This window comes from Anoplopoma fimbria, chromosome 13 (assembly GCF_027596085.1).
Source record: "Anoplopoma fimbria isolate UVic2021 breed Golden Eagle Sablefish chromosome 13, Afim_UVic_2022, whole genome shotgun sequence".
Lineage (NCBI taxonomy): Eukaryota > Metazoa > Chordata > Actinopteri > Perciformes > Anoplopomatidae > Anoplopoma > Anoplopoma fimbria.
In genome coordinates, this window is record NC_072461.1 from 25,181,654 (window position 1) to 25,195,871 (window position 14,218).

Here is a 14,218-nt window from a genome sequence, read left to right on the forward strand (position 1 = left end):
GCTTGTTTGATGATAATATTATTAATTATTATTATTAATAAAAGTAGTAAAGGAAGAAGGAGAAGACAGTAAAGTGTTGATTGGAGAGTTGTTTGTCGTATCACATATCAATAAAGATTATGTTTTGTTTTATGACCGTGTCCGGTAATCCCTTGAATGGAGAAAATATACATTTTCTGTCATAATATCTTTAATACTTTCATTAATGTTCTCCTACTTAGTTCATTCTAGGTCAAAGTGGACTGGACAGCATGGGCTCAGTATAACGGCAGGGGGATTCCCCGGACACAGAGGACTCCGAGGTCAAAGGTCAGCTGCAGAACAGCACTCTTCCAGCTGGTGGGGATTCAAGAGTCCCATTCACAAGATGACATTCTCTGCTCACTGCATCATGATAATCATGTCACGCGTACTGATAGATTCAGTTCATGCCTTTGTTCGAAAAGTTAGAAGGACAGAACAGGAAGAAAAGTCTTATTTTAGCTTTGAGAAAAATGAAAAACTTTAAAAGTACTTCTATTCATTCAGAGTTTTTCTTTAACACTTGCCGGTGGTTTTGACCCCGTGATCAAATTTGATCCATGTGTGGACAAACAACTCTCAAAAGACTTGTAAAGTAAAAGAATAATGCTGGAAGAATTTATGTATTTAGTTGTTGGAGCTGTTCTCACAAAATACAATTCTTCTAGAAATAAAGTTGCTCAAGTTTTTCTGTGATTTCAACACCACACTGACACTACTAGTATGTTGTAGTGTGGGTTTTTTGTGACGAACAAAACTGAACTTATAAACCTATTTTCTTGTCTTTCATAAAAAGGTCAAAAAAAGGAACATTATATTAATAGGCCACCTTTGGATTCTGGAGAAAGTTTTGGTTCCTACTCAGACATTAATATTTCTAAAGCTGGGTCAACTTAATATTACTTAAATTTCAAATACAGCAGGCTGATTGATTATTCAAAAGCTTCCAACAAGTAAAGCAACTCATCAAGCTTTACGTGTTGAGAGTTGACAGTTTAGAGCTGAGTTTTTTTTACCTCTGGACTTCACCAGCTTTCCTACCGGTACTGGTCTTCCTACTTCCTCCTCTGCCACCTATGGAACAATCAAGGACATAACAGGCCAAACTCCACTCTGCCTAAGCCGACCGCCCACCACACACACACACACACGTCTGCAGCCAGGTTGTATTTCTACACTGAACTTGACATATTGTCTGAAAGGGGGCGATTTTTATGTGAACTAATTCAGCAAAAACAAAAAAAAAGGTCTATACTTTGGATATAATGTGTTGCCATTGCTCTATTAAAACAATCTGTGATGATATGTGCATTCCAGGAGTTATTTTGTAATCAAAAAAAATGTAGCCACACTGAAAACAAAATCGACAATATAGCAGAACAAGACGTGTTCCTGTTTAACAGGCTAAGAGGAAATAGAAAAATAACAGAAAGGGACCATGGGATGCAAACTACGCTGCCAACACCTGCGCGTTCAAAAGTGTAAAAGTATTTCAAGATGGATTTTTCCTTTAATACGTATTTTAAGTTATGTACATATTGATTATGAATAGCTAAACCTTTTAAACAACCTTATTACAAGTTGTTCAAGCAATCAAAACTTGACAAGCTGTTACTTTGCACTCTTGATTGTACAGAAGCTGCTATCTGTGTTTCACTGCACAGATAACGTATCAGTCTCCCTGTCCTTGTAGAGCCTACAGTAATCTGCATGTAGCCTACATTCACTATCTGTTTGGAGAGGTGAGCCGATGCAACTGTGTGTCCAAAAGCATGGAAACCGGACCGTGTTATTATGGTATACAATATCTACTGTCGTCGTTGCACGGGATGCGAATAAATGTGAAACGTATCCAGTATCCTGTACTCCAATCAAGCTTGTAAAGTCAAAGCCCCTCATGCAATGAAGGCAGAATGTCATCAGATATCAGATTCCCCCTGAACCTCAAATGCTTTCTCCACACAATAAAAGGATGGGCTTTTGTCTGACAGCAGTTTACACTGTACAAGAGGAAGAGATTCAAAGCTTTGTGTCTGGGTAATTGTCACATAAAACCGAACCAAAAGTTCCCACTGCCTACTTTAAACGATTGAAGGTCACATGGGAAACATTACATTACATTACAGACATTACAGTTAGCAAACAAAAAGGAGGGTTTAGCTGGGACTTTATCACCTGGTGTTGTGGTTCCAATATCATCATGACAAATGTCAAACTTCCTTTTTTTTCTAACTCAATAAACGCTTTTATAGCTAATTTTGTTCCTGAATTTGAGAATCTGAATTTAAACACCCCATTTTGATCCATTTGCAGCACTTTACTTGAGGACATCAGCCTTAACAGATATACAGATATACTGTTGTTTATCTAAAGAATCCGGGAGAAAAAGAGCTGAGGAGGAAGCAGATGACTGAAAAAAACTCTTGCAGGTGCGTTTCTTTTGCATCAGTGAGGCCAACACTTTGGTGATGGCTCTCTGACAGCAGGGCAGAGAAAAAACGCAAAGTCACACTGATGTAGTGTCACTTTGGCCACTGATTGCCCTTAAAGTTAAAAGATCTATTGACCAGTTTGGTGGCAGTCTTCTTTTAAAGATAGATAAATCAATAAAGCTTTGATTGTGCAGCAAATTTCCCCGCTGCGGGACTAATAAAGGATTATCTTATCTTATAGGAGAAACAAAAGGTGGTGTGTTTAGGGCCAGTCCGGTCTACACACACGAGTGTATCTGAGGTATGTTTTCCTCCAGGGCTAGGATTCTTGCTTAAACTTTAACATGGTGAGACTTTAAATGACCTTTAAGGAGTTTATCAACGTCTAGCTCTGTGTAGTTTGAATATACAGAGAGGGTTCCTCAGGCAAGTAGCACATTCAACTCAAGATAGGATTCCAAAACAGCGGTCGGCTAAAGCCCACACTGTCTGAAAGCGGTATTTGAAAACATAAATGTCACCTTCTCGGCGGTCTGGTCCCATGTTGTAACTTGTCAGCCACATTACCAAACCACTTGTTCCTGAAGTGCACCTGATCTCTAGGCGATTATTACTCCTTGTATTAAGCACCGGTGGCCGTTTGCATGCTCATCTAAACACATGTGCCTAATTCAGTTTATTAAAAAGGTCAAGGAGCTCTGTGTGGAGTGAAAAAGCTCTAGAAGTCACTTACTTCTTGCTGCTGCTGCTCATCTCTTCAGGTTGCGTGTGATAAATCCCCTCAGTGAATGTGCCGAGCAGAGCGGATCACGGCTGCTGATGCTTGACCTGATAAAAGGAACAAATGGAGAGGTCATGTCTCTCTCCACCATGGAATACATCTGAAGGATACTGTCGCAGTAAGACTTGATATATGTAAGAGTCTGCTGTGAGGTGCAAAAAAAAAAAAAAAAAAGAATGATTCATTTGATTTAAAAAAAACCACAAAGCTGCAAAATATGATGACAGGAGAAACAGAGGTGATCACTTAAAAAAGGAGAAATACAACATTTGTGCACAATTGCAATAACAATAGTAACAATAATAATGTGATCAATTTCAGAACACTTAACTGCACACCAGCAGACTTTATTACCTCATGCAGCTGCTTTGCCTGTTAAAAGTAAATGGGACTATCATAAAAATCACACAAACTGGCACAAATATCCAAAACAAATGCGCATTTACGCACGAAATCAATGCCAAATAGTTCCAATACTTTACACCAAGCAGACAGCAGGACTCAAAATCCATTTAAAAAGTGACATAAAGCACCATAGAAGTGTCTGAAGTCCTGAAGGAGCCGGTGGCACGCTGCAGGGTAAAAATGGATATGGAATATGATTATGGTGATTTATGGTCACACGAGGCTGGAGGAAACAAATGCAGCTGTCTTCCAAAAAGGTGGAGAAAGAGTGAAGGTGGAGGACTCACCGCTGTGTGTGGCTGTGGGTCTGGATATGAAGGTGGAGAAGTCTTCTTCCAGTCTTCTTCTTTGTATGAAGCGGTGTGTGCTCTCAGCATGCTGCCACCTCTCTCTCTGCTGGACCGTCCTTCTGTCAACGCCACTCCTCCGGTGGGAGGTCAGACTGCTCCACTGCTGCACTGCTGCACCATCATCACTTTATCAGCTGCACCACCACCACCACCCACAATCATCCATTATTGAACCAAGTCCTTGTTCAATGTGAAGGCAGCAATCTGTGGTCGATATTAAAACATTAAACAATGTTAAGTTAAGTTTTGTTAAGATAAAAAAATCAATAAATGAAAAAAATAGCAGGCTGATTCTATAATAATAAAACATACATATAACAATAAACTAGACAAAAGCGTCCTAAATTCTTGGGAAACTAAATGATAAATGTTTAATAAATGATTGTTTGACTTTTGTGTGTTTTGTGCATAAAGCTTTCTATAATCCAAACCAAGTCCTTGTTCAATGTGAAGGCAGCAATCTGTGGTCGATATTAAAACATAAAACAATAAGTGCATTTTTTGTTAAGTTAAGTTTTGTTAAGATAAAAAATCAATAAATGAAAAAAATAGCAGGCTGATATGATAATAATAAAACATACATATAACAATAAACTAGACAAAAGCGTCCTATCTTTATCCTATCTTTATTTTGTTGTATAGTATGTGTATTTATTGTCTGTGTAGTTGTATAGTATGTGTATTTATTGTCTGTGTAGTTGTATAGTATGTGTATTTATTGTCTGTGTAGTTGTATAGTATGTGTATTTATTGTCTGTGTAGTTGTATAGTATGTGTATTTATTGTCTGTGTAGTTGTATAGTATGTGTATTTATTGTGTAGTTGTATAGTATGTGTATTTATTGTCTGTGTAGTTGTATAGTATGTGTATTTATTGTCTGTGTAGTTGTATAGTATGTGTATTTATTGTCTGTGTCTGTGTAGTTGATTTGCTGCTGTGTTGTAGTTGAATGTCCCCATGGGGATCAATAAAGGAATATAATAATAATAGATTCTTGGGAAACTAAATGAGAAATGTTTAATAAATGATTGTTTGACTTTTGTGTGTTTTGTGCATAAAGCTTTCTATAATCATAGCTCCTTGTGGATATTTGTCCAGCATCTCTCTGCAATGTTCTGCAGGATTACTGTGGTGTCTTTTCCACGAGGCACTTGATGGGATTGTTTGTTTATTTGTTTAATTTGTGAATTGTGTATTTTTAATCTACAGCGCCATCTGTTGGAGGTTGCCTTCATACCACACACAACAGTGGCCTGTTATATCACCTTAAATGTAACAGGTGAGACAGCAATCAGATGAAAATAAGTGACTTAGATGATCCATCAATTTGAAATAAAAGAAAAGCTGTCATGATTTAAAAATAAAAATAAAAGACTGAGAGATTGTTTCATGTATTATCATGTTGCTTTCTTAAACCCACCATCAGATCATAGATACTTCAAGGATTATATCATTTCAAAAGATACAACTCAAAGATCTATTTGGGGAATTTTGACACCAAACATGTTCAAGTATTTATAAGCAAAGTTTTGAGACTTTTGTCCATTTTCTTCCCTCTTCTTATTTTCTTTACAGGATTAGGCCCAACACAAGATTTGCGGATTTATTCAGTCCAAGCCTCAAATTATCCACAAGCTTTCTGACTTTCTATTTGTATAAATAATCTGTAGCTCTGTTTGTTCTTACTATAAAAAAAAGAAAAACTGATTGTCTGCACCCTCTTTGCTTCGTGTTAAGTTTCCATATATCCCACATTATTTGGGGATGAAACCCTCGTACTTCAGCTTTAGCTGCAAAGTCTTCCAGGAAATAATAAATCCATGTTTTTAGCTCCACCATGCCCCTTTGAGCCTACCCATCCATGACAGGTTCAAAATGGTTTGAAAAGACTCATTAACTCGTGACTTTCAGGCGAAGTTAACCTCCACCGCAAAACAGGAAAATCCACCAGATGACAGTTAACATGTATTCAGTACATATAACTGTCACAGTAATAGAAAACAAAGACGAGTAAATGGTTGTAAACAGTGTTATCCTATTATTTTCTGCATGAGGGGGTCTGCCAGGGAAAGTTTAATGTTTACTTTTTGGGAAAGCGAAAAAAAACATAAACCTGGTGACCTCTCACATTTGCCAGTATCAGCATAATGACCTGACATGGGTAACTTTAACGGCATTCATCCGTTCGACAGATACAATTAATTTCAGTGGCTTTTACAATATAATTAACCGACTGAGGTGAAAGCTACGCCTGACAGTTTTTAAAATAAAGTAAAACGGTTAGAATTACTTATATAATAATATATTAGCACAATTTGTTTCCGTAAAAACCGCACTTCCGCGCATTTTGATAATGTGCGCAGCCGTGATGGCTATTAGTTAGCATGTTAGCTAGGTAGGCTACACATCCAGCAGAAACAATGCATATCTTTACTGCTTTGCTAATCACTTTAATATGTAAACATATTAATTAGTGAAGCTTGTTTGTGATAGAGCTGCTCTTTAATATGATTATTTATACATTTTTGGTTGATTTAATGCATAACAGCTGGAAAGCACGTCACTGCATTGAGCTACGATTTGACTTTTTTGTGATTTTGCACACTTTTCCATTTCTGTTTCATATTCTCATCATGACATTGTTTTCATTGTGCTCTGAAAAGTAGTTTCTCAAAAACAAAAAAGAGCATGCAATGATGCTTTTATTGTTTGGTGTTCAAAAGCCAAAAACCTTGTCTTTGGATTTACGTGACGCTCAGACACAACATGTTTTTTCACTCGAATGAGAATTCTTGGCAGCTTTTTGAACGTCTACAGACTAACTAACCTTGGTTGGTGTGTAACATTTTATTCTACCACTGAAATGAGCTCGTGTTTCTTAAACTTAGACTGGAACTTATTCAGTACACTGGAGAGTAATAATGTAACGTGTCTGAAAATGAAGTTTGAACATTTCTTGCTTGGGATGTTCAATGTTTTAGGTGTCATCTAGAGTAAGTCGTGTGCCGATACCTGATACTTATTGGAAAGTTAGGGGCTGTTTCCAAAACAAAGCCTGCGGAGGGACTCCTGCTGTCATGTGATTTTAATGTCTGAGAGGCATCGTCTGTCTGCACCTTCTAACCTGATTTGATACTGATTATATATATCGGCTTTATTTTTGTAAATGCATTAAAAAAGTCCTTTATATCAAAAGTATGTTTTTTAAAACCTATGTCTGATGGGAAATTCACAAGAAAATATATTTTTTAGGTTATTTCACACAGAAACTACTGTGATTAAGTCTTTATTTACTATTAATAAGGTTTATTTTTCATATTTATATTCAAAGACATCACAGATACATTGTGAGTATTGGGATTATTTGGATAAACTGTTCCTCATTTATAAAGATATAAATGTTTATGTAACAACCCCAACATTGCAATCATTTAGTTGTCATCTCAAAAAAGAGAATTAATGCCACTATATGATTTATTTTTGAACAGATGCTTATAAAATAGTATATTCATGACATAAAGTAATCATGTGGTAATTTATTATCTCTTGTGATATGTCATGTTTCACTGCTGCCACTGTATTTTCTTGTCTTACAAGCCATTTGGGCTGAGCATCTTTATAAACTTGACAACAATCAAACAATCAATCACAAAGGCCATTTTAATACTTTTTGTTGAACAAGACCTCCTTATTGCCACTAGCATGTCTAGATACACCACCATTCGTGCCAGCTCATGCTTTGATGTAAAATTGTTCCAGGAAACATGGTTTGACCTCAAACCTTTTCTCTGAAATTCCTCAGGCCCCATCATGACATTAAAAATGGACAAAATTGTATAAGATTTTATTATCAAGCCAATTCAGCTGAGTACAATTCTTAGTTAGTAAATTAATGAATTCATTTTCACAGTGGCAATAGTCTATTAAATAGTTTAATTGTGGTGTTTAAGTTATTTTGCATACGATTTTTAAAACATACAATTTTTATTTGTTTCTTATTTGCTAGATTAACTTTTTCTAAGATTTATCATCAATTGGAATAAACACTGCCCTTTAGTGTAACCTGGAGTTTTACTTCTCTGTAAATCTGAACGTCTTCTTGTTCTCCTCTTCATCGACCAAACCAGTTGGGACCACTGGGGAGGATTCTATCACTTATTAAGTTTTGAGTCTGGTCTGTCTGAAGCTGTTGAGTTAGGTCTGCTGTATTTACACTGAGGTTTCCAAAATGTCAGTGTTGATTTAGGTGTAAATTTAAAAATCTAGAGCATTTCTATTGCTTCCACATGGCTCTCAACATGGTTACGGCCAACAGCGATAACAGTGCTAACAGTGCTAACAACGGCAACAGTGCTGACATAGATAACATAGGAGGAACCAGAGGACTGGCGCTACGCTTTCATGTTATATGGCTCAGCGTTAGTCAGACATTACTCCACTTTACACTACCAATAGTTCATTCATTCATTTATTCATTCATTTTCTGTAACCTTCTTATCCAGTTAAGGGTCGCAGGGGTGCTGGAGCCGATCTCAGCTGTCAATGGGCGAAGGCAGGGTTCACCCTGGACAGGTCTCCAGTCTGTCGCAGCTACTACCAATAGTCGTTTGCTGCTATATTAATGCTCTGAGTTACAGATATAGAGAACCTTTAAAGTTAACTTTCCCCTTTAAATCAATGAATAATCAATAAACAACCACAGTTATTGGAGATAAACTCAAATATATGTTTATGTAAAATAAAACATTGCAACATTTGGTTCTTTTCTCAAAAAATAAAAGATAATCATCTATATTAAGCAGAACTTCACTATGATTCCTTTTGTACAGATGATTATTAAATTGATTATTCATGAAGTAAAGTAAGTGTGTAGTAATATTTCTCTTTTGTGGTCTTATAAGCCATTTGGGCTGAGCATCTTTTTGTGCTTGAAAATAATAATAAAAAGGCATCATAGAGGCCATTTTAACACTTTTTGTCAGATAAGACCTAATTTCTGGTAAACTACACATTTACCTGAACATCATGCCGTTGTCAAAAGTAAAATATTGCTGTCATGTGCTTTTGCCTTCACTATACTTGAGCTGAAATTTGTTCTCAAAACATCGTTTTATGTTTTTATTCAAAATACAAAATATTGTTATGGCTAACATCGGTATGACATATCTGAGATAAGTTAGTGCGAGAACGGGATTGTCCCTCATACATGAGTGTATAACGCAAAACAGCTGCTGTTTTAAACATTCAACCCAAAGCATGTCAGCAGTTCCATGTTTTCCACCGTGTACGAGAAGTTTTATGAGTGGAAAAAAGGCTGCAGAGTTGAGAGAGACAGAGACAGAAAACACAACGGACCCGATACTCCTTCAGTTCACAGTTCCCCAGCTTTACTTCAAATTGGATTTTAAAACATATAGTATTTGACTTGATTTTCCCTTCAAGCATGGATTTGAAAGGTATCTGCATCGGCTTGTCGGCCCTTTGTAGTTTGAAGTGAGTTTAATGCGACTACCTGATGCTGCTGTTTTGATCCCGGATGTCTTTCCAAAAGGGTTTTATTGCCAGCTCGTGCCTTTGATGTGAAATTGTTCCAGGAAAACGTAGTTCCACCTCGAACCTTTTCTCTGAAATACCTCAGGCCACATCATGACAATGAAATTGGTAAAAAAATTGCATAAGATTTTTATCAAGCAATTTATCCATTTATTGATTCATTTTCACAGTGACAATAGTCTATTTAATTAGTGAATTGTGGCGTTATTGTTATTTTGCATTTTTTAAGCAGAGCAACATATCCTTTTTTCTTAATTGTTGGGTTAACTATTTATTTATGTTCAATTGACATGACCATTGCCTTTTAGTTTTCCTGCAGTATTATTGGTGCCATCAAATGTAAGGATCACCAGTGAGGATTTGATTGGCTATTCAATTTTGAGTCTGTTTTAAAGGTGTTGAGCAAAACCTGGTACATTTACAATGATGTTTCCAAAATGACAGTTTTGATTAAATGTGCTAAATTCAAAATTCAGAGCCTGTTCATTGCCTCCACACAGCTTTCAAATATGGTGATGACTAAGCCGGCGGCTAGAAGCTAACAGTGCTAACAGTGCAAAGAAGGGCAACAGTGCCAAAGGGTCAAATAGATGTGTAGTAAAAGACCATTTTACATAAAAACTAGGAATAAGTCCCCTCTGTGAACTCTTTCTGACACCTTGGCCATCATCTCCATATTCAGACAAGATATGTTCTGATATTTGCTTTTTTACGTTTGCTATAACACAAATGTCTCAACATGAAGTCAGTAAATGGATGGTTTTAAGCAACAACTTTTGAAAGAACATTCTAGAGATTCTGTGACAGATAACCATCAATAAACACTAACCATAAACCATAAACCAAACAGGAGGCCAGACGTCAGGCAAAGGAAATGGAGACGGATTATGCAGGAACAGGACATAAACATAAATGACAACACAAGCGCTGGATTAATGTTCACAGAAAGAGAACTGAAAACACACAGAATTCCATGAATTTCAGAAAAGTGTAGAGTGCCTCTAAAACATTTAAGCAATCTGGTACCAGGTCATGAACGTACTACTGTCCAGATCTGTTAAACATGGATACATTGGTCAAATGAGAGAGAAAAAAGTGGTGTGTTTGAATGTGTACATTTTCTGCTGGGCAGATGTTCTCACACAGATGTGAGGTTTCAGTGTATAGTAAGTTATGTGGCAGATGTCTGTGAGGAGAAACAGAAAAGGCCTCCTCTGAGCCTCCTGCTTGCACTGGCCTGATGCCCTTATTGGGCCAAACTTTGACTCACTTCTATAAAATAGTAAAAAGAAAAAACATGTTTTTTAGGCCATATGTTTCTGGACTAATAATTGTTTAATTCCTATTCTGCAAAAATAAGCTATGTTATAATATTTATTACATAATACAAATAAAAAAGTAAGCAACTTTCTTTTTGTGCTTTCACTTAAATGCTACCATATTGATGTTTAGCAGGAATCATGTTTAACATATTAACTCTTGAAACTAAACACAAAGTACAGCAGAGGCTAATGGGAGTGGCATTAGTTTTGGAGGTATTTGGTTTTAAACCAAAGTATTGGATAACTATGAGTAGACATTGGAGTAGAAGCAGTGCTGGGTCTTTATGATGATTACATACAGGTGCTCTCAGGTGATTCCTTCAGGTGTAATGTGCTTATTTAATCTTATAAAGGGCTCATTGCATCGATTGAAAACAGTCTCAAAAAAGTAAAATTTTCTTCCGAAAATAATCCAAAACACACTGTAGGTTTTGTGTAAGATTAGAATGCCTTTAGTCTACATGGCAAAATGTATGCGTCTTCTGTGTCGGTTGCAACGCATTGTTCTTTCAAATACATTTTGCCATATTGAACCAGTTATATTATCTACTTGATCATGGCATTGGATAAAAAGTCAGGGGATAACTAGGGTTATTACAGTTCATCCCGAGGAGGTTGTAAATGTATTGAATACATTTGATGACAATTCATCCAATAGTTGTGGAGATATTTCACTCCAAACCACAAAATGTCAACTTTTTGTGGTGCTTAAGGAAAAGTCAGGGGAATCACCAAAGTCATTGGCATTCATCCTCTTGAGAACCATGAATGTCTGTGTACAAAGTTTAATGGCAATATATCAAATAGTTTTTAAGATATTTCAGTCTGGAACACTGACAGATTGCATACAAGGCCTAAAATGAATCTATAGAAAAGATACAAATACATTGGAAAGATATCTTCAAAAGGGAGTTGATGTGTTTAAAAGTACCTGTAAAGTGGTTTTATATTGTGTGTTATTAAAGGAGGATGCTTGAGGTACATCTTACTGATGGCATTCCTCACAACCTGTGGACCGACTAACTGAGTCAGTGTCATGTTACTGTTAATCTGTGACAAAAGAAAGGCAGATCTGAACTGCTGGTTTCTGGGACCTTCAGGTGCACATTGTTCTAAGAAAGAGCACGGAAAGCAGAGTGTAACACTGAACCACATTAACCACTGAGACACGGTGTGTAACACTGATTTACTGGGCTTTAATGAGAAGTCTGTGTGATGTCGTGCTGTTTAAGACTGGAGACAGAGGAGACAGTTATTTTACTTATAGTGGAATCTGACAAAATCTTTGAAAAGTATCCTCTCTCCATCAAAAAACAAAACCATTTCATACATTGGAAGGATGAGCAGGTATGTCTTTGTATATTATTTCAGATTGCTCTTGAATATCAGAGATGTCAGACTTCAGGTGCTGCTGGTCGGAGTAGAGGTCTTAAGGCAGTGAAGAGTCTATGGAGAGAAAAAAGCACATATCCATTTGACATTAGTCCTGCATCACCTTCTGTGGGCCGTTTTGGGTACTACATGTGTGACAGAGGAGAAAATAAATGGTGGCAATATTTAAAATGTTTAATAGTAAAAAAAAAAATAACTTAAAAAAATTAAAAAGTATTTTTGAACCAGATCAAACCTTACTTAATCTTGTGTGTGATTCAATATGTTTGGGGTCTTAACTTGGTCTTAAGTCGACCTGGACACCATAAACATTGGGTTTAACAGCTCCTCTGTATTGCTCCTACTTTTCATCTCTTCACCCAAACAATAACACAAATGATGAGTTAGTCTTCCTACAACATAATAATTCGTTATGTTCCCTTTCCTTTGAACATTTACTGTTGGGACTGACATGTAACCTCAAACTCAATCCACTTAACTCCTAAACTTTCTACTTATTTATAATTTATAATATCTTTACATGCAGTGTGATGCACATCTTGATACAGCTCATACAGGAATTTCCCATTTATACCCGACATGTAACAAAGTAACAGGTACCCTGCACTCTCCTATATGTGTTGAATCGTCATTTGTAATTTTGTGTATATATATACATATATACAGTACCAGTCAAAAGTTTGGACACACCTTCTCATTCAACTACTTTGAAGAATCTAAAATATAAAATATATTCTGGTTTGTTGAGCAAACGGTGTGTCCAAACTTTTGACTTAAAACAATTTATATACAGTACCAGTCAAAAGTTTGGACACACCTTCTCATTCAATGGTTTTTCTTTATTTTTTTTCTTTATTTTTCTACATTGTAGATTAATATTGAAGACATCCAAACTATGAAGGAACACATATGGAATTATGTGGTAAACAAACAAATGCTCAACAAACCAGAATATGTTTTATATTTTAGATTCTTCAAAGTAGTTGAATGAGAAGGTGTGTCCAAACTTTTTGGACTGTATATATAAATTGTTTTTATATGCCACAAAACCTACTTTCAGGATACTTATATGTATCCTACTTAGGCCTATATTATCCCACTCAGTTTGTGGGATGATTGTTGTTTATAAGTAAGTATTGCATATTGATGAAAAGTAACCCATTTTTCTTTTTTTTTGTCATTATTTTGTAAATATTGTATATGTAGTATTTTTTGCTGTAAACTGGTGTAATGGTAAAATGTTAAATGTGTCCTATCCACACAGACATACATATATATATATAATATAATATATATAATGATAATATAATCAGTTATTTCTGATTCATTGTTTTCAGAAATAGCGTCCTATCCACACAGACATACAAATATATATAGTATATATATATATATATATAGTTAATGTGTCCTATCCACACAGTTATTTCAGTTATTCATTTAAATGCATGTCTGTGCGTCCTATCCACACAGACATATATATATATATAGTTATTTCTGATTGCGTCCTATCCACACAGACATATATATATATATATATATATATATATATCAGTTATTTCTGATTATTATTAAATGTATCCTATCCACACAGATATACATATATATATATATATATATATATCAGTACATATATATATATATATATATATATATATATATATATATATGTTTATATATATATATATATATATATATATATATATATATATATATATATATATATGTATATATATATATATATATATATATATAGACATAAGTATTTAAGCAGTTCCCATCAGAGAGCCTTGAACGAGCAGATGCACATCCTCGCTCCGTCGTGTATCGCAGTGCATCATGGGAGCCTCTACGCGTTCACGGAGCTCCTGACTCAGCGCGTCATCTCCGTCATCTCGGCTCTCTGGTCACATGACCCCCAGACTCTCACTCAAATGTCGAGCTTTACTTCCGGGTCACGTGTC

The 14,218-nt window shown here is 35.8% G+C and overlaps 1 protein-coding gene across 1 annotated transcript in view; it reads right to left on the minus strand.

Moving 5' to 3' along the window:
- slc4a4a (solute carrier family 4 member 4a) overlaps nucleotides 1-3,276 on the minus strand; it is a 57,343-nt gene extending 54,067 nt beyond the window's left edge. The window contains exon 1 of the mRNA XM_054610855.1: nucleotides 3,187-3,276. Coding sequence (XP_054466830.1) covers nucleotides 3,187-3,206 — 20 coding nt within the window. The 5' untranslated portion in view covers nucleotides 3,207-3,276. The remainder of the gene's footprint in view (nucleotides 1-3,186) is intronic.
- Nucleotides 3,277-14,218: the final 10,942 nt, after the last annotated feature.